The following is a 27,652-nucleotide window of genomic DNA, read 5'->3' on the forward strand; positions in this document are numbered from 1 at the left end:
TACCAGGTTAGTTGTTGCGGGGCGGGGGTGGGGGGGCCCATGTAGGAACACACAGTTTGCCATCTTTCAGACGCTCCTCCATGAGCTACATGATTGTGAAAACCTGTTACCCACCCCCACAGCCCTCCCCCACTCAGTTCCCCTCCCCCACCCCCTCTCCTTCCATCCTGATTCCGGGGTGGAAGAGTCATTAGGCACATACACAACAACTGAGGAGCATACCAAACCCCTATGACCAGGACTCACCCCATGGAGAGGGAGTTTTGCTACAGAGACGCTTCAAAAAATACTCTTTCTACCTAAGGCACTGGTGTTTAGCTGCCTCTCTGTTCTAGAGGCATTTCTGGCAAGTTTTCCAAGCATTCCCAACTCACTAGTCTCCCAACTAGCCCTTTGTCTCGCCCTGCTCAACTGGGGTGTTAGCATTTGAATGGGCTTAACTTGCCCTTGCAACTTAGGAAATTGTCTTAGAAAAAGCAGACCTTAAGAGTTGACCACTGGGGTGAATTACCAGCCAGTTACAAGGTTTCGATTGGAGAGAAAGGGGAAGAGGAGGGGAAGGAGGGTAAAGCTACTTAAATTGTAAGCTCTGATATTCAGGATTTTTAATTTTGCGACATTAATCATTTGCTTAATAGAAATGTGCTTTTTCTTGGACAAAGGTGCTCTTCTAACTGAACTTTTTGAGTTGGAAAGTCATGCAGCAGTGTTCAAATACTGTGTGGTGTCAACAATCTGGTGTAGGTTTACTTCTGAGGTTTGGCAAGCAAGACTTCTAATCTGTTTATCAGAATTCAGGAATTGGGAATTTTAAAGTTTGGAATTGTTTTAAGATAATGTTTCTTTAACACGCTAGAAACTTTTTCCCCTTGGAATTGCTATCAGCCCTTTACACTTCAGCCCTCATTTTTAGCAGCTGTGATGGAGGGTTTAATGAGAAAGAAAGCTGCAACTTCAGTGTAGGTAAGAAGGAGGTTTGTTTTTTTGTTTGTTTTAAATAACCTGCATGGATTTTACTTAATTTGTCTGTATTGTTACTGCTCTTCATGTAAAGGGAGGCTATGGAGAGGAAACTGAGCAGAAACCTTGGTGTTTGGGGAAAGTATGTCTCTTTAACAGAAAGGTGACCTATAACAGCAAATCGCTAGAATCAAATTAAGCGTCCAGAGTGACGTCATATGCCAGCTCGAGTGCTACCCTTCTCTTAAAAATTGTCCAGCAAAGGGGGAATGAGATTCTCATATTACATCTTTAATCCCCATGTTCCAGAATGAGGGATGGAATTCCTCGTCCTGCTCTGCGGGTTTGACATTAATGACGCTATTTTCTAAATCCTGATGCCCCAGAAGTGGGCAGCAGGATCTAAGACCTCAGGCTCTTCTCACCCTGGCCCTGCCCAGCAGCCTCGGGTCAGACCCGGTGGCCTCTGCCTCAGTTTCTTCACGTGGAAAATGAAGTAGCTGAAGAGATGGTCCTAGCATCCCTTTCTGCTCCCAACACTTGGAGGTTGATTAAGAAGCCTGGAGTTGCCCAATTTGACTCATACCAATGATTTTAATGCTAAAGGAGCCCCCCCCCTGCCGCCCCGAACGTTAAAGCTTGATAGAATAAAAGCCAGTTGGGAAGAAATCCGTTTTGTGTTGATCTAATTTGATTTTCCCAAATCTGGTTTTGAATTGGGGGCAAAAATGGTTTCGAGGCCAGTTAGAAATAAATAAACGATAGATAAGTAAGTAAGTAAGCAGGCAGGCAGGTTAGAGAATTCAGAATTCCACTGTGTTCTATTACTAACGGGGGGGGGGGGGGGTGGCCTCCTCAAGAGCAGATACTTAGTGTTTGTCTTAGGTGTGCTGGTTTTCCCACCTGCCCTCCCTGATCTCAGGGTCGGGGCAGGGAGCCCTGGAGCCAGCCTGGCCCTGAGCACTGCAGCCAGGAGATGCTGGCCGCTTTGGGAGAGAGCAAACTTAACAGCCCCGCTGCTTAACTGACCACAAGTGTTGACTATATTCTTTGGTAACACGTTCAAGTGCCCTGATTAGGTGAGACCTGAAAAAATAGCCCAGAGGCTGCAGCTAGTTAGGATAAACCAGTTTTCTCAACCTTTGTATTTTTTTTCTCTTATCACTCCCTCCCAGGAGCTTCTTCAGACATCTTTTTCTTAGTTAGTCCTCGCCCATGAAATGTTAGAGATATATCGTCTATGTTTCTGTACTGCGGGATCTGGTAATAGCTAAGGGTTTTTTTGCACTCCCCCCAAACCAATCTTGTCTCTGTTGCAAATGCATGAGATAAAGAAAGCAAATGTTTAAAAGAACTGGTTTATGTCAAATTAAGTGATTTAACATTCTGTTTTTGTTTTGTATTTTAAACTTTTGGGGGGCTACGTATTAAAAGGCTATATATAAGGTGGATTTTACTGATGTTTGGTTTCTCTTTCTTACATCTCATGTTTTTCCCCAAGCCCCCTGGTGCTGATACTGGTGCTAGTGCCTACTTAATTCACACGGCAGAGAAGCCAGAGTAAACAGCCTAGTGACTCAGTTCTCCCAAGCCCAAGAGTCTGCAGTGCAGGGCCACCATCACCTGCTGACAGCACTCAGCCAGTTGAGGCGGGACACCTGAGATGAGCTGATGCCACGGAACCCACCCCCCAACTCCCTATTCCAGGGTAGAACCGGGAAGGCAGCCTCCCCCAGCTTCACGTGTGGACACGGCCTGTTTTTTGGGCTTATTTTAGGCTGAGCACGTGGCCAATTAGCTGGGGGGGGCACAGATATCAGGCCATAGCTAGAGGAGGCTTCATGGACAGAGGGCAGGTGGTGGCTGTAATGGGGGGTAGACGTGAGGACGACAAAGGGAAAAGAAGGTTTGGGGGGATCACAGGAAAAAGAGGGAGACAAGACACCTGACAAGGAGAAGATGAGGTTTGGAGATGGGGATCACAAAGCCTATAAATGTTAGGGCTAGAGAGAACAGGTTGAAGCACGAGATTGGGGAGAAAAAGGTTTAGGGGAGACTCCATGGCAGTCTTCAAATACGTGGTGGCAGCAGGGGCAACGTCAGCTTAGCATTAGGAAGAGCATTTTTCACAGACAAGGATGACAAGGGATGGCCGCTAATGGGGGTCTCAGATTAGTCACCCTTAACCTCACCGTCCCCCTGAGAGTCTCTTACAGGCCTGGCCCAGAAATTTCAGTTTCTAGGTGCGGTAGAGTTGTCATACGTATGACCTCAGCTGCTTCAACTAAATGGAAAGATTCGCAGCCTAGGAAACCTTGCTTCATGTGGCTCAGATCCTAAGGCCTGGATTCTGGTTCAGGGAGAGTCCCCGAATCTCAAACCTGAGCGGTGTTAGGGGGTGCAGGGCCAAAGACTCCCCCACCCCGCCCCCGCTGAAGAAGACAAGTTTCTCCTCCCCGACGCGAGAGCCGGCTTCTGAGTGTCCTGGCTTATGTTGCTGTCTCAGTTAGATTTCATTAGGAAACTGCACTCTGGGTAATTGAGGCTGTGCGCGAAGGTGAAATATACCACTCCCCCTAAATTCAAATCTTTATGCCAAGAATCACCCGGGGGGCCTCTAAAGCCAAATTCCTCTTCCGGGATTCCCTCCCGCCATCCCAGCCCCCCACTTTTGCCCCCTCTCAGTCCCCTTCCTGGGGTGGCACTGGAACCACCACTTCTCCCCCTGAAATACTCTGCTGCACCACCAGCCAGCGTGGAGACCACAGCTTCATCCAGGTGACTGGAGAATGTCTGGACCCACCCTACAAGCGCAGGGGGTGAGATGCCTGCGGGTCTGCAGCCAGACCCGGGGGGCCGGTCCAAGACGAGGGCTGCTGAGTACAGCTAGTGAGCTGAACGAGGGGGTCTGAATTCATAGTGGGAACCCTTGGCCTCTGGGGCTCCAGCCTGGGGCTTTTTACTCTGAGCAGGTCAAGTCTTCTCATACATCTGGCTGCCACTGTCTGGCACCATGAGCCCTGCATCTGCCCCTAAGCCTCATCCACTTGAGGCATTTTCCTTGCACTTAGCATTTGCCTGAAACAGCCCGGTCACGCAGACCCTTCTGCAGACAGTAGGCTGCTGCCACCTCCACCGGCCATGGCTGGCCGAGGAGATGCTGAAAGGGAGAAGGATGGGCGCAGCGAGTCCTAATTGAACAGTAATTAATTGAACAGCTTCAAAGTCTTATTGCTACTCAGTCAGCACTCAGAAAACATTTGTCACCGGGAGGCTGAGAAACATAATCGCGGCCTGAATTCGCTTCCCTTTGTCCTCCCCTTTCTGCTTTTGCCTTTTCCTCACAACCGGTGGAAAGATTCTCCTCCTCATTTGAAAGTAACCCACTGGCAGCTAATGACTCGAGGGGGCTGCAGAGAAGGCTCTTCTGCAAACTGCCCCCCACCCGACGCCCTGCTAGGGGGAAACGCCGCCACCCAAGATCACGTTTTCCTGGTTTCTGCTCTCTTCTCTCTTGCCTACCCCCCCTCCCTCTCAAGGGACCCTCTTCCACTTCGCTTTCTCTTTCTTGAATAAAGGGATGAACTAAAAAAGAAAGCTGACAGGCAGCTACTTAAAATCTGGATGGGGCTTGTGCCTTGGGCAATGAGTAAGAGTCCCCGAACATAAGTACCCTGAGATCGTTCACTGACTATGACGTGTGCTGCCGTGGAGGCGTCGATATAGCGCAAGATGGAGTTGGGGAGGCCCAGGGAGTCGTGTGGAGCCACCAAGGAAGGGGGCCACATCCCTGCAGGTGGCACTGGTGCCGTTCAGAGTCAACAGTGAAGAAACACCGTCCTTCCGTTTGGGGTTACCTCTTTACAAAAAGCCAGCCGATTGCTACCTGTGTGGCACCTGGACCGTCTGGTCTGAACAGACTGACTTTCCTTAGAAGTGCAGCATTTAACTGAAACGAGTAATTTTCCCATCCTTTCTTAATGCATCAAGGAGAAAAGTTACCCTTTCCAAGTAGCTAAGAATATATTATAATTTTCAAGAACCCTTCACCTGGATACTGAGAGCCAATCCTCTCCTCCTGTCACGGACACCTCATCTCACTGCAGCCCCTCGCACACTCCCCGTCAGGTAGGGTCCAGACCCTGGCCCGCAGCTTCACCCCAGCTCAGCCTTCCTTCAGGCACCCTGACTAGCCTATCTTGCCGCCTTCTTCCTGGGCTGCGTGAACCCATTAACTAACTTTCTTCCTCCTTCCTGCTCATTCCTAGAAAAGATACACCTCTTCCCCGATAGAAATCCATCCAGAATTGGAAATCTATGCCCCAGATACTCTGCGATTATAAAATTACAATGGCAGATCCTAAAAACTGTGCCCTCTGGCCATCTCCATGCAGGTGAAGGCCACATTTCCGTCTCAGCCAAGATCGCCAGCCCCGAATGGGCTCGCCAGACAGTCCCACCAACCAGGGTGGCCCCCAGTCAGCCCACCAGCTGACCACCCCCAGCTCTTACCATACCCGTTCCTCGGGTCCCTGTGGTCAGGCTACCCAGCTGCCTTTCAAACATCTGCCACATTGCTGCCACCTCTCAGGTCCTACTGCTGATCTGTGGTGGAGTTTCAGCTCTGATCCTCACTCATCCAAGTGATTTGGGGTTTTCAGGTTCTGGTAGCCAGTAACTAGAGAAAAATAAGAGTGGACAAAAAGGGGAACACTGGAGTTAAATGCTGGCATTTTTTCTCCTTGGTCCAACTTATCTGTAACCGTTAAAGGCAGTTCCTACTCAAGTCTAAGGGTCCTTTCTCAGCCCACAGCAGTGGGGCAGTTTCAACTGGGGGTGATTTTGCCTCTCGGGGGACGCTTGACAAAATTTAGAGACATTTTTGGTGGCTACACCTAAGGGGATGCTACTGGCATCTGGTGGGTAGAGGCCAGGGACGCTGCTAGGCGTCCTTCAGTGCCCGGGACAGTCACCACAGCAAAGAATTACCTGGCCCCCGATGTCACCAGTGCAGAGGCTAAGAAACCACCATCGAGATGAGCTCTGTTGACCAATTCTTCACTTCTTCACTCCGGCGTGCTCCCGCCCATCCCGTCCTAGGCCCGCTGCTCTCTCCTGTAATGTCCCCCCTTTTCTTCTCCAGGGCTCCAGGTGTTGGAACTTCTATCACCAAACATATTTCTCCCCTTGAAGGTTTTATCTGATCTAGTGATTTCATATCCTAAGAAGGATAACTGTCCCTTTGAATTCGGGGTCTTTACCTTCCTTCTAAACTTTGGTCCCTTCCTCCTAAATAATAAGCTGAAGAAAATCTCCACCCTGACTGTACATCCTTCCTTCCCCTCTGCCATGTCTAAAACCAGACTGGCTCCACCACCATGCCAGCTTCTCTCCAGATCCTCCACAACGTCCCTATCCCACAGGTGTCCCATCATCCAGGCACCAGACTTGACTCCGCCACCCTTTGTGCGTTGCACAGAAGTCGCTGGAGGGTCCTCTGGGATCCCTCTTGAGTCCCTCCCTCCAGCCCTCCTGCTTCCTTCCCTGTGCGTGGTTCTCGCTCCCTTAAAGGTCATGACCAGACACAGCCTCCTTTGTTCTCTTCCACAGGACCATCCTCCGCACTGCCTCAAACCTGTCCTAAAACTAGGCTCAAATCCTCACTTGCAGGACAAAAAATTCAGTATCTCTTCCATTTCCTACCAAAAGAGCCTCAAAACTGCCTGCCCTGAGAAATCCTACCCAATTTTTCCTGCCTCTCTCCCCCACTGGTCCTCCCAGACCCGGCAAGGTGGCCTGTTCGCTTTACCCAGCCATGTGCCACGCTTCCCACTGTTGGATCTTTGTTCGTGGTAGGCCAACGTCTCCCATCCCCCCCCTTCTGTTCACAGCCTAGACATCTATCCCTCCACAGAGGCCCACGTGAAACTCTATTTTCTCCAACAAGGTCCCCCCAGTTGCAGGTCTTTTCTTTCATTTTTATGTTGCTTAGCCTCTGCGAGGGAGGGCTGCTCTCTGCCCAATCTGTATCCCGCCAATGCCTGTGCTCTCCTGGCAAACCACCAGGATGCTACCGGCTCCTGAGGATGTCAAACAGAGACCCTGTGCCCATTCCTTGCTGACGTGGGCGGCACGCGAGGCCTGGCGAGAGCAAACCGTCCCTCTGGGGCCCCCACCGTGGCCTCCCTGAGGCTCCAAACCGCGACGTCTACTAACCTTCCACTTCGGCAGGGCTCAGCACCCCCGCGACCTCAACTCCTTATCCATCTGGGGCCGCTCCTCTGCAGCGGGGCAGCGAGCCCCTCTCCTCAGGGTCTGGGCCCTCTACCTCCAGGCCCTGGAAAGCCTGCTCCTCGCCTCACCCCGGCGGCGGATCCCTGTTAGGTGGGCTCGCCCACCGCCATCAGCGAGAACAAGGGTTGGTCCCTGAGAGCCCTCACCTCCCCTTTCAGCCTTGGTGACTTGGGGCGCCAGGAAGAGCGACCCCACGGCGCCACCCAGCCTCGTGGCGGTCCAGGCCTGGTCGCCATACGCCCGCCCACCAATCCGCTTCTAACCACCCCGGCCGCATAACCTCTTAGGGCGTTCCAACGCGGCGCCCCCTATTGGACCTCCCACTCATATCCGGTTTCCGGTCCGACGCCCCCCGCTCATTCGCCAGGCAGCCTTGATTGGCGTGACCCCAGCCCAATGGCCGACCCAGCGCTGGGGTCGGAGGGGAGCGAGTTGACTGTTGCGACCCAGTTGGACCATTCAGTGGATGCCCAAAAGGTTGAGCCGTTACGCGTGGGGATAGTTGTCCAAAGTTTGAACCAAAGTTCAGTGTTGGCACTTGGAAGTGTGTAGACCCGAAGAGATGAGAGGAGACGCCCTTGGGGAGGCTCCACACGCTACCCGGGGTCCAACTTGGTCAGCTTCCTCCTCGCAGCGCGGCCACGTGCGGGGGCAGTGAGGCGCTCTGGCTGTGACCCCCTCGTTTGAAGAGGGTTGCGTTAGGTTTCACGAGGTTGGAGCATACGTGCGTACGTGGTTCGCTCGACTGCGGCTGGCAGATACAGCGATCCAGGCAGTGCGATCCCGGCGATGCGCCCCGCTTGCCGCATCCCGCCGCCCCTCCCCCCGCCCTAAGGCCAGGCGCCCACCTGACTCTTGCCCAGCTGCCTTCCACCTAAAAGTGGCTCACAGGTCCCTGTCACCCACTGGCGAGTCAGCTACGATGCCATGCCCGAGTCCCGGGTCTTACGCGAACCGCAAACAGCAAATCTTTCCTGGGGCTCAAAGCCAGATTTCACCGACCCCAAACCCAGATCAGTGTGCATGCACGCACGAGCCCACCCAAGTGGTGTAGGCATTGATCCCCGCCGGCTCGGAGCCCACCGCGCGCTACGGCGACGGGAATGCAGCCGGGCGACTGCCGGGTTTGTGGCAAGACTTGTGTGCCTCCTCAGCGGGCTCAAGCGCTGGAAAAGTAAAGCTGCTGCTCTGGGAGACCCACAGCGAGAGCAGAAGGACTGGAAGGGGGCTGGAGGAGGGCTGGAGCGGGGCTAGAGGAGCAGACTGACCACCCCCGCAGCCGGTGCCCGAGGCGGGGAGCAGCGCACAGCGGCCGCAGCTGCCCGCGCGGCACGGTGTGTATTTTTGGATTTGGTGCGCATGGGGTTTCTCAGTCTCTGAGACCACCCTAAACCGGCCGTAAATTTCAACTGAAATTCCATTTAGCCCTTCCCCCCGCACAGTAGGACCCCCGGAACTCCGGGGCCTACAGTCTGTGGGGTCCCTGTGTGCGTCCCACGCCCCCGCGTTCCGCGCCGCGGCAGCTACCGCTTAGAGAGTCTCGGTGGTAGATGCCCGAGACCCTCTTATTCCCCTGTATTTATCATAGTCCCCATAAACGGGGAGGAACCCTGCCTGCGCCACCGCAGGCCACTGCTGAGACCCCAGAGTGTGGTGGGGATGGGGGACATAGAGGTGCTTTACAGGAGCCAGCCTCGGCAACCGGCAAACAAAAACGCAGAAGCGATGGAAAGTACCCCAACACATTTTAAAAACAAATTGCGTGCTCACACTCGGCACCCCTTGCCCCTCGCCTCCTGCCTGCTCCGCCGGTGGGCTCACGACCACCTGTCGCATCCCCGCGCGCGCCTGCACCCCCTTCCCACCCGCCCAAAGCCTTGCGCTCCAGACCTGGGCAGGATCCGAGGCTGCCCAGGGCTGGGGGCTGGGGCTCAGGGGTTCAGGGGTAATTTGGGGTTATGAAACACTCCTGCAGTCCCCCCTCCCCTCGAGGAGAGTCTGTTGGGTCTGGGAGGGAGGGTTTCAGCTCCTGCGCTCAAGCAGCCCGGGGCCCACGTCTTGCATCACGTGTCCCGCAACGCAGGAGAGCTCTCTCTCTGGCCAGGGGAGAAGAGAGGAGAAAGACTCCAAATCAGTCAGGGAGAGGACTGGAAGGAACCAAAACGTCCCTGCGAGGCCTGCGCTCATCAGCCCCCTTACCCAAAGTCCGGGGCTCCCGGCTCCCGGAGCCGGCTCCCGGAGCCACCTCGGCCGGGGCTGGTGTCCCCTGGTGGCAGAGAAAGAGCACTACGAGCGATTTTCGGACCGAATCGGCACGCTCCTCTGATCCAAGCAGGCGGGGCTGGCCTGGAGCTGAGAGAGAGAGGAGGGGACGAAGCAGGCCTAAGGGGGGGCCAGGGGCCGCCTGAGGGGATAAAAAGTGGCCAGAAAGGAGCCAAGACTCAACCAGCAACAATAGACTTGCTTCTGCCATGGTCTGGGGTTTGAGGTCCTGAACCCCTAGACCTCACTGGGGTTAGAAAGTGTGGTTGGAGAACTTTCCAGCTGGTACTTCAATTTTTTTTTTTTTTTTGAGAATATTTTTTTCACCCTAGTTCGGTCGGGTGCTCCGTCTTACGGGGCCCCAAGTTTATTTTAAGAAACCGCCACCGTGTTATGGGCGTGCGCAACTGCCTCGACGGCAATAATATGTCAGGACAACGCAATATCCCCCTTGAACTCGGCGAACAGCCCGAGCAACCACCTTTGGAGGCCCCAGGGGCAGCTGCCCCCGGTGCTGGGCCTGGCGCAGCCGAAGAGATGGAGACCCCACCGCCTCACAGCGAGCCCGTCCCCGTCGAGATTGAAGGCGAGGCCTGTGGACCCCCAGAAGTCTCCAGGCCCAAGTTCCAGGACCTCAGCCAGGCCATTAAGGAAGCCGGAGCCCATGGAGGCTACAGCCCACCTCCTGAAGAAGCCATGCCCTTCGAGGTCGAGCAGTCCAGCTTGGGACGCTTCTGGCCTACCCTGGAGCACCCTGGAGACACCACTGGGGCCCATGCAGGCCTTGAAGCCTTCAGCCCACCGATCGTGGAGCCCAGAGCCTTCGGTGAGGCCAGGCCAAGCCTGGGAAGCTACAGCCCTCCCCCCGAAGAAGCTATGCCCTTTGAGTTTGAGCAGCCTGCGCAGGGAAGCTGCAACCAACCTCTCTTGCAGGTCTCAGACCTCGCTCCAGGAGGCCCAGGTGCGGGGGTCTTTAGGGCTCCTCCCGAGGAGCCCCAAGATCTCAGACCTGCAAGCGCACGCTTCAGAGGAGGATGCAGCCCTCCCCGTGAGGAGGATGTGCCATTTGAGTTTGATGGAGCAGGCTTTGGGGACGACAGCCCACCCCCTGGGCTCCCCCGAGCTATCCCACAAATCGACGGCCTTGGCGGCAACGAGATCGCGGCAGTCGCGGCCCCGAGTGCGGTCCTCCTCGCTCCCGCCGCGAACGAGCCCCCCCTCTGGGTCCCAGGCATCATCGGCAGCCCATCTCGAGAGGCTGTCAGACCTTCTCCACACTTCGCGGGCAACAGCCCCCCGATGGAGATCTCCGGACCCCCGCGCGAGATTGGCAGCGCCCCCGTTGGGGTCGACGACGCTCCCGTCAACGTGGACAGCCCCCGAGTCGCGCCTGACGGCCCGCCCATCGAGGTCTCCCGAGCCCCAGTTAAGAGAGAGCAAGCAGAGGGAGAGAGACCCCCAGTTGAGGGAGAAGCAGCCGAGATGGAAGGAGGCTCAGCCGACGCTGCCGCGGAGAGAGGCAAAGTCCCTGATCCCGGAGACGGAGCCCCTGCCGCCGGAGCAGCCCCTGACGCGCCAGCCGCCGGGGCAGCCCCCGATGCTCCTGCCGCCGGGGCAGCCCCTGCCGGCCCTGACACGCCAGCCGCCGGGGCAGCCCCTGCCGCCCGGGCAGCCCCTGCTGCCCGGGCAGCTCCTGTCGCCCGGGCCGCCCCTGTCGCCCGGGCCACCCCTGTCCCCCGGGCCGCTCCGACCGCCTGGGCAACCCCAGCCTCTGGAGCCCGACCCAAGATCAGTTTCCTTAGACCCCCCAGCCCCGAGATCCAGGCTGCCGATCCGCCTACTCCGCAGCCTCCTCGCGCATATGCCTGGCGGGGCAGGTCTGAGCGCAGCTGCTACCGCGGCGGCGACAACGACGACATATCGGTCAGCAGCGACAGCGGAGACGAATCCGACGATGGGACCTTCGGATGCCACCGCTGGTTTCAGTCCAGGCGAAACCGCCGCCGCCGAAAGACCCGGCGCAACTTGCTCCGCAACTTCCTCGTTCAGGCCTTCGGAGGCTGCTTCTGCAGATCCGAGAGCCCCCAGTCCAGAGGCTCCCTCAGCCCCAAGGTCAAGAAGGTTGCCCTGGAGGAGAAGCGCAGACAGACCCGCAAGGAAAGCGTGGAGATGCGCGCCCAGAAGCGCACAGAGAAGAAACGCAGCAAACTCATCGACAAGCAGCTCCAGAACGAGAAGATGGGCTACATGTGTACGCACCGCCTGCTGCTTCTAGGTAATGCGGCGGACTCTGCCCGTGGGGAGCAGGGCCGCCCCGGGGCCCCGGGAGTGGGTGGCAGGGCTGCCCGGTGGGGCTTGGGGCCCGGCGGCGGGAGGACGGGGTCTGGGCAAAGGCGGGAAGAACCTGCCAGAAAGTTCCAGCTGGGGGCCCTAACTTTGCCCCGGGAGCGGGGGGGGCCTCGGGTGGGCTTGGGTGGCGAAGTGTGTGCCCTTTAGGGAGAAAAGTGGTGCCGTGCAACACTGAGGGTCGTTTCCAGCTGGACAAACCAGCGCCAGCGACCGTAAGACGTCGCCGAGTCGTGGGGTGGGGGACGGCAAGAAAGGCGGGGGCTTCAGGTGAGCCAGGAACTGCAGGGGAGGGCTCCGGGGTCGCTCAGGCTGGGCTGGCTGGGGCCGTTGGTGGGTTGGGGTCATTGGAGCAGGTGCGTCCCCGCCTCGCCTGGCACGGCTGCTTGGAGTAAGACGGCTTGTTGTTGGTGTGTGTTGGTGTCCATATTGTGTCCGCCTGTGCATGATACGCTCAAGCGTTCTTCCATTCCCGCCCCTGGCACCCCCAAATTACCCGCCGACTGTGTACTTGTACCGGGGAACGGGCTGTCTTGTGTTTTGCGCCATTGCGCGGGCAAAAACTTTCCGTGTTCGCACACTCGGGTGGTACCTGTGCGCTGGCGCTGTGCAGTGGGCGGCGCGAAAACGCCCGAGAAGGTAGCGGGAGACGCTGGGCAGGATGTCGGGCCGCTGGCGGGGCGGGGGGAGGGGGCCGCCTCCGGCCGGCCTCCGTAACCTGTTTTCTGTCTGTCTTTCTCTCTTTTCTCCCTTTGCGCTAAGCGTTTCCTCACTTCTCATTCGTTCGCCCAACCCTCCCGCCTTTACGGTTGAAAAACCAGACACTCAGGTATCTGGGGCGTCCGGGGCTGCGCGCAGAAATTCGGTATTCTGCACACACTCTGCTCACCTGGCGGGGGACGGAGGGAGGAGGGGGAGAAACCCCCCCACACACTTAACCCGCTGTAGGCGAGTCCCGTATCCCAAACCACACGGGGCTGGTTCCGGGGGGGAGGGGCTGGGGAGGTGGGAGGGGGCGTGGCCATGTTTAAAAAATATGAAATCATTTTTCTTCCTAGGGAAGAGCCTGAGGTAAGCCAATCATTTACCCTTTTACAGAATACAGTAGGAGGGGCTTGGTGTAAAGAGAGAGGGTTTATGCGTTGGGAGTGGAATGCCCATCTTGTGTTTGAAATGCAATTAAAATAAAACTTTTTAAAAAATGCTTCCAGTGTATTTTAAGTGTGTGGACAAAATGTGATAAAACTGTGAGACATGTAAATGTTTGCATGTGAATTCTTTCAAGCAGCTTTAGCTGGGGGCAAAGAGGCTCAAAGGTAAGAAGATCCTCTGCATATGGGCTTGGGATACAGAAACATTAAAAAGATGTTAATAATCCCATTGGAAGGGTACCTTTGGTGGCCCCGGCCTTCCCCCTCCTCCTCCCTTCACCTATGCCAGCTTTCAGGGTCCTCTCCCCTCTCCAGGACCTCCCTCCTCCCCCCCACAGCGTGACTCTCGTGCCACAGCTAATCAAAGCAGCAATTAGCAAAGGTCTGAATGTGGGGCTTAAGTGAAAATTTCAGATGTGAAACTCCACAATCTTAATTTCTTTATTTGTTCTCTAAGACCTCTCAAGGGATTTCAAGATCACAACTTTTCAGGCAGTGCTATGTTTGTTTGCTAAATATTTTATAATGTGTGATGGTGTCTATTAATGACCTATGGGCATCACTGTTTGCTGTTGTGATATGTGCCTTTCACGCATCGCAGTTTTACATGTGATGGTCATTCTGTTTACGCCCACCAGGGAAACACAGACAACATCATTTCCCCAAAAACATACAGGAGGGAGACAGTTTTACATTTCAGATGCCTCAACTGCGTGGAAGGCACAGCGCCTCAAATGACAGCGTGCTGTTTTCCTGCAGACGACTGATTTTGCCACAAGAGCCCCATTTCAATATCCCAAGCATAGCTCTGGGTAGCAAACCTGTGATGGGGGAGGCGGCCATAATTGGGGGCAGACAGGAGAGCCAAGTGACGGTGTGCACTTGAGCCCTAATTGGCCAGTGCCCCTCATATGCCGGGGCCTCAGTTGCCTCATTTGTGAAATGAAACTTTCAAGCAGATCTTCACTAAATTCTCCTTTGCTCCATGGCCTGAATCCCCTATTCTGGGGGTTGGGGAGCACCATCCACTTAAATCAGGACTGGAGCCTTAAACCATAGGTTATGCACGCATCAACTCTGTAGCAAACAGCCCGTGTCTGGGGCTGAGCCTTAAGAATGTTAGAAGTTTCCCTTGCTTACCCATGTTTTATATGCAGGGGGAAAAATTCACCTTAAGTAAAGGAAATTAGCTGGGGTCACCCTGCCATCATCCTGGCCCTGCACCCAGGTCAAACCCGTTTGCATGCAGTGTAGTCCAGTGAAACGTGGGCCCTGTCTAGCATGAACCTGAATTCAGAAAGCCAGATTGCCTGCTGTGGCAGTATGGCTTGTTGAGCCAGGCTGCAATCTGACAAGGTTTCATTTTGCCAAAGTGACAAGAGAGGCACCCCGCTGGGTCTGAATTATTTCCATGTTTGCAGAGGGGGAGAGGAGGCAGGATGAAGACCCACTTCCATTTAGGACAAGCCTTTTCACTAACATTTAAATCCTAACGTATAAAACAAAACATCCATATACGCTGAGCACTGAAAAGGGAAGATCAAATGACCATCCTTTGATAATTGGTGACATACAGATTCATCTGTTGCTTTAAAACTGTATGTGTTTCTGTGTACATACCCTCTCCATTTTTATTGCCCGAACAGCTTAACCACATTACAGGGACTCTTAAAAAGGAAAATGGTAGATAAATAGTTAGAAATAGATAGACAGTCAGTAACATGACTGAAATTCTAGAATAGCTAAAAAGTTGAAGCCTTTTTCTTACTCAACACTAGCCAATAATAGACTTATTTCCATGTTTCTGTTGCCTTTCTGAATAATTTTGGTGGCTTAAACATGTTTTGGAAACCTAATTTGGGTGATTCCCTCATTTTTGTTGAGAATTGAAGGGACTGCTAGGCTAGAATTTCTTAGTAGCTGCTGACTGTATTAAAATTGTGCAGGCAAATGCTATATATAATAATGGCTATTCTGCCATGACACTTTGTTTATACAGTGAATCTCAATTAATTGTATGATAATTTATTTATGCCACCAGGTACAACAGTGAGGCATCCATCTCATCCTGCTGGAGTGCCCTTTGCTTTGCTTTTTTATTTACTTTTAATTCAGCCATTTTTCCGTATTCAAAATGCCTCCACTGAGCTGTTTGGTACAGTGGGAAGGGCATGGCTTACCAGGCCAAAAATCTCTTCCTTGCCTTTTAAAATCCAATTTCCATAGATTTTTCTCAAAAAAAAAAAAATGCCTTTCTATACAGCTATGTTAATTTTTATCATTTGCCTACGTTACATATACCATGGAAAACTGGTATTAAGCAAAAAAAAAGTGGGGTTTGTCACCTTTTTGTACATTCCTCCCACCCCCTTACTCTCCCCACCCCCAGCTTGAGAGGGATAGCCTCACTGCCTTCAGAATTGTTAGTAACCTGCAAGAGTAATGATTACACATAATGATAGCACTTTTTTACCGTATTTTTAAAAGCCTTTTATCCAGTCACATTTCTCCTTTGCAACAGCCTTGGGCAGTAAAAATGTGATGGGACCCCATTTCATAGGCAAGTAAACCAAAAGCTCAGAGATTAAATGTCAGGGACTTTTGCTCAAAGACTGCAAGGTAAGTGAAGGAATCAGAAGTTTCTAATTCGGTGCTTACCCCCAACATGTGGTAATAAGTTATAAAGCGTCATTTCAGTGCGAGGCATGATTACTGTTAAGTGCGCTATGTGCTCTTAAAATCCCTTGTCAGATGACAGGTGTCCCGCAGTCTTCTGCCTCCTGAATAATAACCAGAACCAGACAGACCCTTGGTTATAAATGTCCATTGAGTGTACGTGAAACGTGAGCCTCCTCATTGCTGGGATACCTGTCACTGCTGTGGTGATATTTTGTTTCCACATTTGCTGTCATTCATCTGCCAACACTGCAGTCTTTGTTTGTTTGTTGGACTTCTTTTTTTAAATGCAGGTTTTCTTTAAAGTCTTTAAAAAATCCCCCAGAAGTGTTCTTGAGCAAGGTCTAAAGCTTTTTTCTTTACTCAGGTTTCCACTAAAACATCATTATCATCATCATTTAAAAGTACAGTTGCTTTTATGCATAGCGCCTCCATTATTAGTGTTAGAGTGTAATAGACTGTTTAGAATCTCCTGGCCTGGATCTAATGACCCTATTAAAATAACTCTTACTCAATATTCTTCATAGTGATTATTTCTTAAAAGTATTCCTTCCTTTCAGTCGGGGCTAATTCCTCCTTAGTGAGTGTCAGTACATAATCTTGGAAATCACCTTTGACTTTTATGGGGGAAGGTTGGTATTAAGCAAAAAAAAAAAAAAACTTTTTTAGAGACGGTAACCTAATTGACTAGATTTGAAATTCTCCATCCCAACCGTGTGTCTTCTTTATAGAGTTAATTTTCCCACCAAATAAAACATACCCCTCACCCCAGCAAAACCGTGGCCCTCCAAATCCCTCTCCATTAAGTGACTTTTAGGAGGCATGTAAATAGCAAATGAAAACTGGTCTCTATCCTTCTTGTTTCTCTAACCTGTGGCAAAGGCAGGGTTCTTCCCAACCCACCTTGTGCCTCCTAGGGTTTCTAATGGAATGTGAAATTAACATGCCAGTTGTCCATTTCAAAATCGGATTCCTCTGCAAGTGTAGCAATTTTCAAAACAGAAAGGGCAGGGCCAGTTGCTGTGACAGGGTTCCCACCAGCAATTAAAACAGTTAGTCAGGTCATTCTAATTAACCGTCTCCAGCTCTGGTGGCCCCCCCCAGTAAGAGGAACTCAGACTCGGGCCCTGTTAACACCAACCTCAACAGATTTCATTGAATTAGACTGAAAGTGTCTTTGTCCCATTAGATTCCTGTTGTGGCCTGTGGTCACCCTGGGCATAAGATCCTCATCTCTTCAGGGAGTGAGAGAAAGATGGGCCTGAGTCTCTCTCTTTGGGATTCTGCTGAAGAGTCAGCAAGTCAAAGTGGCCTTTATGAAACTGAGGAAGGCTAGTGGGAAGCCCCAGATACAAACTGGCCATTGGAGTAGGCCAAGGGAGGGGAGGGGCGTTTGCAGAAGAATCAGAGGAAGATGTGTCCTTTTCCTTCATTCCTCTAAAATGGGGGCCAGATACTAGAAATTGAGAGAAGCCTTGAACCCAGGGCCTGGCACATGCAAGTGTCTGATAAATGGTAGCCATTATGTTTAGAAATTTACTTTTCTTCCTGGACTTCTGTCTCCCTAGTCCAAGGGAGGGTTTGTTTTTTTGTTTTTGATGTTTTCTGTTTGTTTGTTTAATATTTTCTTGGCCATACCATGTGGTATATGGGATCTTCGTTCCCCGACCAGGGATCGAACCCATGCCCCTTGCATTGGAAGCGTGGAGTCTTAACCACTGGACCGTCAGGGAAGTCCCTGGTTGTTTTTTTTTTTGTTTTCTGTATTCCCCATGAGACCTAAAGTTCTAAAAGTCCCAGGCACCCATCCTGCCTTTCTGTCTCGACGTTTCAGAGTACACTCTTTGTACACGTCTTATAAAGAAGGGTCAACCCAAGCCGTAGACTGACGACTCTTTGCCAAATTCATGATCGTGTGGAGTCACTGTTAGATGTGCAACAGGATGAGGCGGGAACTTACTTTTTACCTGTCCTGAGAAAGTGCCGCCCACCCCCCTCTCGGAGCCCACAGCCCCCTCTGCCACTCCCCCTCCTTTTATTAGCTCCTATCTATAAACCAACCGGATACTATGGTTGAGCCCGGGGTCCTGAGCACAGACTGCTCTGTACTTATTACACATGCAAAAAAAAAAAAAAAAGATTGTCTCTAGTTTTCCTTCCCGACAGCCAGATGGTGACGAAGGCCAGCCACTGGGAATGGAAGATGAGGAGAGACCTCCAAGAACGAGGTAGGGAACAACATACACACAAAAAAAACCCATGTTTGAATTTTCCTGTTGCTCATCACACGCTCAGTTGAGATATGGGATGCTCTGTTCTCAGACAGCAAACACTTGAGAGGTGTAGCCCCCTCCAATCAGAATTACTGGAGTAGTTTTACCCAGACAGCAACTGGGGGCTGTAATAGAGAAGGATGTTAGGTAACTGATCTGTGACAGAGCAACGAAAATCAAGGGCGTGCGCCTCTGCCGTCCTTACTTAGAAGGAAAATCCCACGTTGCACTGCCGAGTAATTTGTTAAACCTCAGGAGAATTCCCGAGCATTTCGACTCCTGGAGTTCTGCCCACAGAACTTGAACATTAGATCTTACTAAATGTTTCTTAATGATTCAATTTGGGGTGAGGAGAGAGGTATAAAGGTAGAAATTGTTACCGGATCCCGAATTTATTATGAGTCAGTCAATGTTTCTGAAGTTGTCACACATACTTGGTGTGTGGGACAGAGTACGCACCTTAAACTTCCTTTAATGAGTCGATAATGGGAAGGAAAATCTCTCGTACCCACTTCTGAAGGAGTGGCACAGTCAAGCTTTCACGAGCTCCGTGTCAACACGGAGCGTCGATTCTTCTAAGGGAAAAAGAACTCGATGTGTCCAGCTCTTGACTCTCCCCCTCCATCCAAAGACCAGAGTACCTCTCTCCTCTTTCCTAGTTGAACAGTTTTGCCTTGCCTCAAACTGATTGCTAATTTGCAAGTGACCTTGGAGACTTTTTTTATAGGGAACCTCCATTCAGGTAAGTTCGCAGCTGTGGGATTTTTGCAAAGAAAGAATGATTCGTAAGATGAGGCACACAGACTAAAATCAGGCATTGTGATGGAGTCCAGGGCCAAGAAGGGCTGCTTGCCAGGGCCCAACCCAGGGAAATAGGAACAAGGTCCTACATCTCAGCTAGTGTCCATCCCAGCACCCTGCTGATCTTGGGGACCACATGCCTAGGCCTGTTTCTTTAGCTGTAAAAGTAGCTGATGGTTACCTTTGACAAAGAAAAACCGATCTGTGGAGAATAGGCAGTGTTACTTAGGAAGTGTATAGCTACTTAAATTGCTGAGGCCGCTTGGACACCCCCTTTAAGTAGATGCCGCTTGCTTCTCTGTGGTTATATAAGGTAACTCCCAAGGTTTTTGGCCTTAGTGGGCTGCTGAAATCATAGAAAGTGTTCATCTTAATTCCTTATAGCTGTTCTCTATATAGGTCTGTTAGGCCTACAAGATGCTTAATTAACTTATTCATAAAATCATATACGTCGTTCAGGGTCCTTCCACCCACTGCCTCCCCCCAATGTGAATTTTTTAATGACTGAATCTAGAATGGCGCAGAGATGGTGAAGGTGAGTTGATATTTCAGGTGGCCACTAGATGGTGAGACGGCACAGGCAGAAGAAAGGTGTCACATCTGTAGTGAAAATGAGAGGGGAAGGGAAGAGCCAGCAGAGACAGAGGAGGGTCCCACTCCAACTGCACCCTCCCACCCCACCCCAGGACAAAGCCGGGATTTAACAGGCCCCAGAGCTTTACTCAGACCTAGCCTTTTATGTTTAAGCTCTGACTTCTCCCTGCTGGCTCTGTGCTGGGATATTAGCATTTTCAGGGTGCTCTGTCTAACAAAGGGGTCTTCCATAGGCGTTCTGTTGCCATGGGGACCGTCCTGTGCAATGTAGGGTGTTAGCAGCCTCTCTGACCTCTACCCACTTGACGCCAGTAACACACACACACACACACACACACACACACACACACACACACACACACAGCCTACCCCACCAAGCACCACCACATACGCAGTGTGACAACCAAAACTTCCTGTAGTCATTGCCAAGTATCCCCTGGGGTGGAGGGTGGCGGGGGCAGAAATCATCCCCAGTTGAGAACCACTGCCCTAACATTATCAACATCAAATCCTGGGGAAGGTAGAGATCATATAGGTCAGAACTTGAACACCTTAAAATAAAAAATTATCTTCAGAGAAAAGGCTGTTGACTTCAGTTACTAATAACCAGTCAGAAAGGTTTATGCCAGTGTTGGTGAGCCTACATTCCAGGGTAGAACTAATTTCCAAAAATCTCTGAAAAGAAGGTGACCTAAAAAGTCACCAGCTGACCCTAAATAGAATAGAAAAGGGTGGAAATAATAAATCGGTCTAAGACTCTGATTAACCAAGTCAGTCCCATAGCTAATCGATGGGCCAGGATACATCGGGGCTTACATAGACTTTAACCCTTAAATGATCACATCTACCACTTAGGGGTTCTTTAGGGGCCTTTGTCTGCAGCAGGCAGGGAATTCTCCCTGTCTGGTGTGCGTACGTTCATTCACTGTGCGTCGTGGAGGAGGCTGGCCGAGATAATCAGCACTGATACTCTGATGGCTGCTGGTCATATATCAGCTCTGGGATGGCTGGGGACCCACCTTGCGTGTGTCCCACAAAACGCAAATGGAGCCTGGGATTGGCAGTGCGTACACGCCTGCCATGGGCGTGGGCCCTGTTAACTGGGTCACCTGAGCCCCACGACCACAGGGAACCAGCCCACTGAACGGAGGTGCCCCCTAACCTATAGCAACTGAAATTTCAAGGCAGGAAGCTGTAGGGGTGGGATAGGGGGCAGTGGAAGGAATGCCTCTGAATGACTGTACTGAGGAAGGTCAAATGAGATCTTTTAGGAATAAAACATACCTGTGCCAACAGGAATAAGAACCCAGGGACATTTCCTGATCAAGAGTTGCACTTGGTTTTTGGTAAGATGGTCGATGCACCCTGCCCGCCCCCTCATCCTAGGGCAGATTCTATAACCAATATCTTGGAATAATCACAACAAGAATACATCATTTTTTAATTTTATTTTTTACAAAAATTTTTTACGGAAGTATAGTTGAATAAATCATTTTGCTTTTAAATAGTGGTCTAGGCCCCCAGCTTGCACCTAATGAGTCTCTCCCCCAAGCATCCCTTATGGAAGGAGACTTTATCGCTTCTTTATTATATTTTGAGCCTAAAACACTTATATTTTTGCCCCCTTCTGATCTTCCAATACGGTTATTACCGATTCATCAGAGATTTAACTTTTTTTAAAAAAAGTTTTTTTTTCTTTTTCCTTAGAGAATTTGGAATTTGTGGCCTTTAAGTTAATTGCAAAGTCTAGAAGGAAAAACAGAAAACAAAAAGCCCACTCTCCACTCCAGACACCTATATGAACTTGGACTTTTGCTTTTACTGTTAAGATTACTTTAGGGTAAAGGGTGGAAACTGATTGGTAGTTTGATCAATGATATATTGGACATGTTAAATTTAAAATATCATTTTTTTTTATAGGTTTCAAGTTTAGTTAAGTGAAGCGCCCCTAACTAAGATCTTCTTATTGCAGAATCCTCAGAACGACCCAAGGCATGTTTTTTGAATGTTGATTTTGACTTTTTGCCTGGGACCAAGTGCAGCATCTTTCCAAGGAAATGCTTAGAAGGCTCCAGGCAGAACCCAAAAACAAATGCCAGACGTTAGGGGAAAATTTTTAAAAGTTGGATTGCCAGAAAATAATAGCTATTTATAATTCAACACTTAGGTGATTTCATTTCTTCCTTTTTAGCTGCTAAAAGGGAAGCCTATTAGATCATTTTGTTTTGCAAACAAACGGCCAGGGCTGATTTTAAGATGGACACTTGAGGGAGGGTTGCCCTTTCCAAATGCAAGCCTTTGGGCCTTTTCCCGATGGGATCCGGTCCCTCTGGAGCGCTCTCAGGAATCTTTATCCTTGGGCGGTTGGGATGGGGTGAGCTTGTTATCATCCTTCGCTGTCTCTCCATGTTGCCTTGATTGTAGAGGGGGCGGGCAGAGGGGCCCAGGATGGCGGAAAGAGCGAAAGAGCACACTGGGTAAATGTTAGCCGGCTCTCATTTCCAGAACCTTGGTTGATTGCACTGCTCTATTCAGGGGTTCCATGAATTTGCCAGGTGACATCCAGAAAAGGCCAAAGTTTGACTCTTTTTTTTTTTTTTTTTTGCGGCACGCGGGCCTCTCACTGTTGTGGCCTCTCCCGGTGCGGAGCACAGGCTCCGGACGCGCAGGCTCAGCGGCCATGGCTCACGGGCCCAGCCGCTCTGCGGCATGTGGGATCTTCCCGGACCGGGGCACGAACCCACGTCCCCTGCATCGGCAGGCAGACTCTCAACCACTGCGCCACCGGGGAAGCCGCAAAATTTGACTCTTAAAAGTACCGACAAGACTCCATGTTATGATGGTTTTGCCACGGTCAAGATAGAGGCTTAAGTTTGGTGGGCCATCCAACAGAAAGCCGGGGGCATCTCTCTGTGTTCACCTTTATGTAGAAAGAGGTAATGACCCAAGGGACAAATCCAAAACCCTTGCAGACATCTTATCCTGAGACTTAAGTTGCCAGACGGCAGAGGCCTCACTTCTCTCTTTCTTTCTGGCCCTAGAACCTTGACTCCCCAGAGATAGGGTCTGACTTCTGATATTAAGGCAGGCTCCAAGCTGGGCACTGATCTTTCATCCTGTCAGGAAGAAAGGGTCAGGAGACAGACCACCAGGGCTGCCTTTGATGGAGAAAGCGGGGTGCTCTGTCCCATTCTCCCCAGAGGTCCGCACAGCTCAGAAATGGGGGAGCAGAAATCAGCCTCTTAAGAGATTCCCTCATTTTTTCCTTGCTTTCCCCTTTTTTCTCTCTCTCTCTCTCTTGCGATTTTTTTTTAAATAAGATTCTTATTTTAAGGGGGTTTCTGAGCAAGAAATACCTTTTTTTTTTTTAAAGGGAAAGAGACGAGAACACCAAGGACTTAGGGCTGAGAAGTAGAGACAATAAAATAAAGCAAGGCTGCTCAGAACTGGCTGGCAGATGGCGCTCGGCTTTTACTATTGAGAGCCTGGCTTTTCAAAATTCACCATGTGCTGGTGCCTAAGGCAGAATTCCACGGCCCCTCCCCTAATCCTCTTTCCCAGGGACGCAGCTCCCACCCCCAAGGCCCAGGGATAGTTTTAAAGGTGTTCCAGTTGAACAATTGATATCTGAGGTCAAACCCTGTCCCTTTTATTTATCTTTTAAATATTTATTTATTTATTTGGTTGCACCAGGTCTTAGTTGCAGCAGATGGGCTCCTTAGTTGCGGCTCTCCAGCTCCTTAGTTTTGGCACAAGAACTCTTAGTTGCAGCATGCATGTGGGATCTAGTTCCCTGACCAAGGATCGAACCCAGGCTCCCGGCATTGGAAGCGCAGTCTTATCCACTGCGCCACCAGGGAAGTCCCAATCCTGTCCCTTTTAACTAGTGGCTCTATTAGACCCTGGCCAGTGCAGGAACACACACTATCACAATGACCTCTAACTTCCTAGGCCGTGTGTGTGCCCTAGGTCTTCTGGGAACCTGTTTCTGAGACCTTTGGGCAAATTGCTTTATCTTCTGGGTCCCAGTTTTTCTCATCTGAAAAATGAGAGAGATGTCCTTCTCACTTTAAAAGTTCTTTAATTCTCTTATTAAAAGTTGTAGTAGAACTGGTATGCCAAACCACCCCCCTGCCCCGCCACACACTCTCTCTCTCTTAAAAGTATCCTTTTCAAAATGGCAGCTTGTACAGGCAATTTTAGGCCTATCTTTTGCCCTTTGGCACATAATTAATAATTTCTGAGAACCCATCCCTGGGAGAATCTCTGCAGGATGCAGAGGAGAGTGGGACATTCTTTCTCACCCCAATCAAGGGCTAGAAAAGAAATTCAGAGGTGGATTGAGGTCCTTTTTTCCATCAGGGAAACCCAGGGAGCCTTCCTGGAGGAGTTAGCATCTGAGACAGTATGGGAAGATGCAGGGAAATGAGAGAGGAGACTTTGGGGTGAATGCTCGGTGCTGTCTTATAGAGAAGATACTGGCTGAGAGTAAATCCTTATGGTTTTTTCATTCATGGGAGCATCATTGGGTTTTTGAGGGTCTCAGATTTCAGAGCTAGTTTTAATTTTCTCCCCTTTACAACCCTTCTCTACCTCTCAGGGCTGCAAACCCGCTGAGCACTCAGGGGCATTCTTACTAAGAAGAGTCTTCTCCATCTAAGGATGGGACCCGCACCCTCCATCTCAGGCCCAACCCTGGACTTGGGGGAAGGTCACTTCTGTCTTGTTTAGGCCAAGTTCCAGTGGAGGGGAGGTGAGATCTGATGGTGTCTGGGGCCAAGTTCCTTGGTTCCGAAGAGAACAGGCATCCTTGCCATTTCTTCCCCCCACCTCCCCTCCCCTCCCTGCAGCAGCTGTAAAATCATGAGGTCACCTATTTGAGAAGGGCCACGTGAACTTACCATGCCAGGACCCACCAAGTCCCGTCATGGGAGTTTATTCCTTTCCAACGAAACTTACCCTCCATATACTGTTCTTAGATACGTTCTCTTCCCTCCCTCTTTTATAGTTGAACAAAATCAAAGGGACTGAATAAAATATATTAACTTTGGGCAAAAGCTTCCCCCGCACTGCTAGTAAAAAAATCCTCTTCTTTAAGTCAACAAACTTTATTCCAACATGCTTCTCTTAAGCTCCTAATCACCTGGGGCTCCTTTAAAGCTTTTCTGACCTTTTTCCTCCTCACACCTTCCAACCTATAGCCCTGAACCTTGGACGAGGCAGGTTAACAAAGCCCCCCCCCCCCGGGGAAGGGGGGTCCTCTGGGTGCTGGGGTCCCTGGGAAAGCAGGGCAGGTGCGCTGCCCAGTTTCTAACACCTTTTCTGGGCCAGTAGAGCTCCTCCCCCACCAGAGGTCAGCAGAGAGCTCAGAATGGCTGGGATGCTCGCAGGAAGTGGGATCACTTAGAATTTTCTAGATGAAATGTAGGAAAGCCCTATGGAAAAAAGCCCCAGGTTTCAGGGGATATCTCAGGTTGCGGTCTCATCCTGTGCTGGGTCCCTGGGAGTTTAGTTTTAACACCAATCCTGCCATTCTGTGCTTTGGGGGAACAGGGGGCTTTGGTCTGTTCATTTGATGGGTTTCTTTGCCAGTTTCTCCCCGCACCCCCCACTCCCCACTCCCCCCTCCCCGGACAGCACGCACATCTTTACCTTCTAGGGGGCCATGCCCTCTTAGAACTCAGGGTCTCCCACACAGGGCCAAACCGCCCACTTTCGCTGCCCACAGGACTGGGAATCCACACCCCATACTTTCCCTGACCCCTTTCCCTTTTTCTTCCAGAAGTCGTACTTATTGTTAAAATGACATTATAATATTACAGGAAATCCCCCCCGTCCCGCCCTTATCCTGTCAGGATTTTATATCTCCTTATCTCCTCCTGTTCTTTACCCAGACGTATGGATGTTTCTAAAGAGGGTACTAATCGCGGTGTGCAAACAACTTCACCTTTAGCTCACCCCCCAGCCAACACACACTGACTTCCTGAGCGCCTTTCCCACATTCTCCATTGTGTCTTTTCAGGGTTCTTTTACTTGCTCAGCGCTTTCCCTGGGGTGGGATGGGGGGAGGGGGGAAGGAATCTGAATTCCTTTTTTTGTGTTTCCTCCCCCGAACTTTTGTGAACTACTCCAAAGTTAAAAACCAGCTCCCCCCAAGCCAGTTCTTTATTGTTGAAAGACAGAGAAAGAAGGTACAAAAGGAAGGAAAGAGCTACAGAAACACAGAGATGAAATGAAAAGTTTGAAAGGGAGAGAAGGAGGAGAGAAGAAGGGGGAGAGAGAGAAAGAGAAGGAAAGAAAAAGTGCCTTTGCTACACTTAGCTCTAGACACTAGACGTGGTCCCTGCCCTCTAGGAACTTAGAGTCTGGAAGGGACGAGGCAGAGGTGTGGGGTGCAAGGAATGCAAGTTGCCCCAGGCAGAGGATGAAGAGGTGCCAGTGCCGGCACAGCTGAGGAGCCAGGCTGCCCTCAACCGGAGGACTGGGGAGGCAGGCCCAGGAGTCTGGCGGCGGGGGGCATCGCCCCCTCCCCGTCCCTCTGCCCCATGGGCCCCATGGGCCCATGTGGGTCCCAGGAGCGCACCGAGTAGTACAGGGACTGGAGGGCTGGTGGAGAGCGCCAGGACCAAGGCCCCCACCTCCCTTCCCCACCGTCCCCTGAGCTCTGACTACTGCCCTCTCTCCCACAGTCGGCCCTTTTTCAGTTTCCCGAATGTTCCTCTCCTGGCCCTAAAATGATAGCTCAATTTTTTAAAAAAATTAGTAATAAGCCCCCTTCTAGCATGACCTAACTTTCCGAGTGTTTTCACCAGCCTTACCCCACTGAGTGGTTTGAATTTAAGAAATCTGGCACCCTTGGACCTTTTTGACCTCAAAAAAAAAAAAAAGGTCAATCTTTATGAGTTCTTTGATAATTACTCAAAACAAAGCAAAGCAAATCTGAAGGCTGAAAGCAAACACCCTGTATATTACGTATACATCTCAGACGTTGAGGAAATCCTTAGAAGTTTATAGGTTAGCGTCCTCGAGAACTTGGCTCCGGCCAGACCCAGTATAGGCATTGTGTGCTTTTTTTTTCCTTCCTTCCTCCCTTCCTTCCTTTCTTCCTTCCCCACACTTTTGAAAAACAAGTTTTATTCTCCTGGGTATGTTCATTAGAGAGGGGAGACAGCTCTATTCAGTGAGGAAGGGGGAGGGGGATTCTGCAGCAGGAGACAAGATTGATTGCTTTGTGCTGGGGGGCCCCAAGTGCACATCACACCCAGATGCAAATCTCTCAGGCTATAAAAAAAAAAAAGCACAACAGGAGAGCAGATTTCAGCTTCCTGGCATGAGTGGGGAAAATATTCCGTCAGCTGCCTCTGTGTCCTGTGCCTTATTCATTAGCTCAAGTGAAAAAAAAAAAAAAACCCAACAAAGTCTTGTCCTAAGTAGGGCTCCATTCTCCCAAGTTTGGGACTTAAAAAAAAACAAAAAAACAAAAACACAGCCCACTGAGGCAGAAGAGGTTTGCTAGGTTGACCAGGATTTGGTTTGTTCTCAAGGTTTAACTTCCCTCCACCAGGAAAAGTTCACGCTTTTCCCAAGCCCCCAGAAGTTAGAAATGTGTTACTAATTGATTGGAGCTAAATTTGCATTGCTTTGAAACCCAGCAAAATTGCCCATCAGGGGCCAGTAGGGGGAAAAACAATTACTGTCCTAAGAGTCAGGAAAGGGGATTTGCCACCAATATGCTTATCAAATGGACCTTCTGTGACCTTTAAGAATCGTTGGGGAAAGGGGGTCATGGCTGTTCTTCAGAAAAAATAAAGAAAAAGTTGTTGGGAAGTGTTTGATGGGAATTTAGCATCAAGTGACACGCCTAGTTGAGGGAAATCATGGTTCCAAATGAAAACAGTTGTCACGAATTAATTTTTCAAGTTTCTGACTATTGGCAGATCTGAGGTTTACCTCATAAGTAGGCTGTGTCCAGCTTGGCAAAGAGCATGGAATACTGCCCAGTTCTCGGTGCAAATGCTCCCATTTTCCCTCACCGATAAGTTCTTTCCTAATTTGGGGGTTAAGTGGGATGTCGAAATGGCTGTTTCCTTTTTGCCTTTCTAGTAGCATCTCTTAACTTGCAGTAGCTGCTCACGTGTCTGCCAAGCCTCCCAGAAGGATGAAATCCTTGCCGGGTCGGTGAGTTGGCCTTCGCTGAGGCATTTTCATTTATTCATTCATTCACTCAATATACACCTGATATGTGCCCTTCCGCGTGGGGAAGATAAAGGTATAAGACATTGCTGCTCCCTTTGA

General features: G+C 50.8%; 1 protein-coding gene and 1 long non-coding RNA gene across 2 annotated transcripts in view; one reads left to right on the forward strand and one right to left on the reverse strand.

Moving 5' to 3' along the window:
- Positions 1–7,535, reverse strand: part of LOC117308151 (uncharacterized) — a 32,277-nt gene extending 24,742 nt beyond the window's left edge. Inside the window, exons 1-2 of the long non-coding RNA XR_012326413.1 lie at positions 7,177–7,535; positions 5,478–5,638 (exon numbers count right to left, since the gene is read on the reverse strand). This is a non-coding gene — a long non-coding RNA (uncharacterized lncRNA). The remainder of the gene's footprint in view (positions 1–5,477; positions 5,639–7,176) is intronic.
- Positions 7,536–9,381: 1,846 nt separating this feature from the next.
- LOC141276604 (guanine nucleotide-binding protein G(s) subunit alpha isoforms XLas-like) lies at positions 9,382–12,970 on the forward strand. The gene is given in 6 exon segments (XM_073793311.1): positions 9,382–11,979; positions 12,054–12,193; positions 12,195–12,351; positions 12,354–12,518; positions 12,521–12,867; positions 12,961–12,970. Coding segments are annotated over 6 exon segments (2,889 nt in total). The 5' UTR covers positions 9,382–9,909.
- Positions 12,971–27,652: the final 14,682 nt, after the last annotated feature.

Source organism: Tursiops truncatus, chromosome 15 (genome assembly GCF_011762595.2).
Source record: "Tursiops truncatus isolate mTurTru1 chromosome 15, mTurTru1.mat.Y, whole genome shotgun sequence".
Classification (NCBI taxonomy): domain Eukaryota; kingdom Metazoa; phylum Chordata; class Mammalia; order Artiodactyla; family Delphinidae; genus Tursiops; species Tursiops truncatus.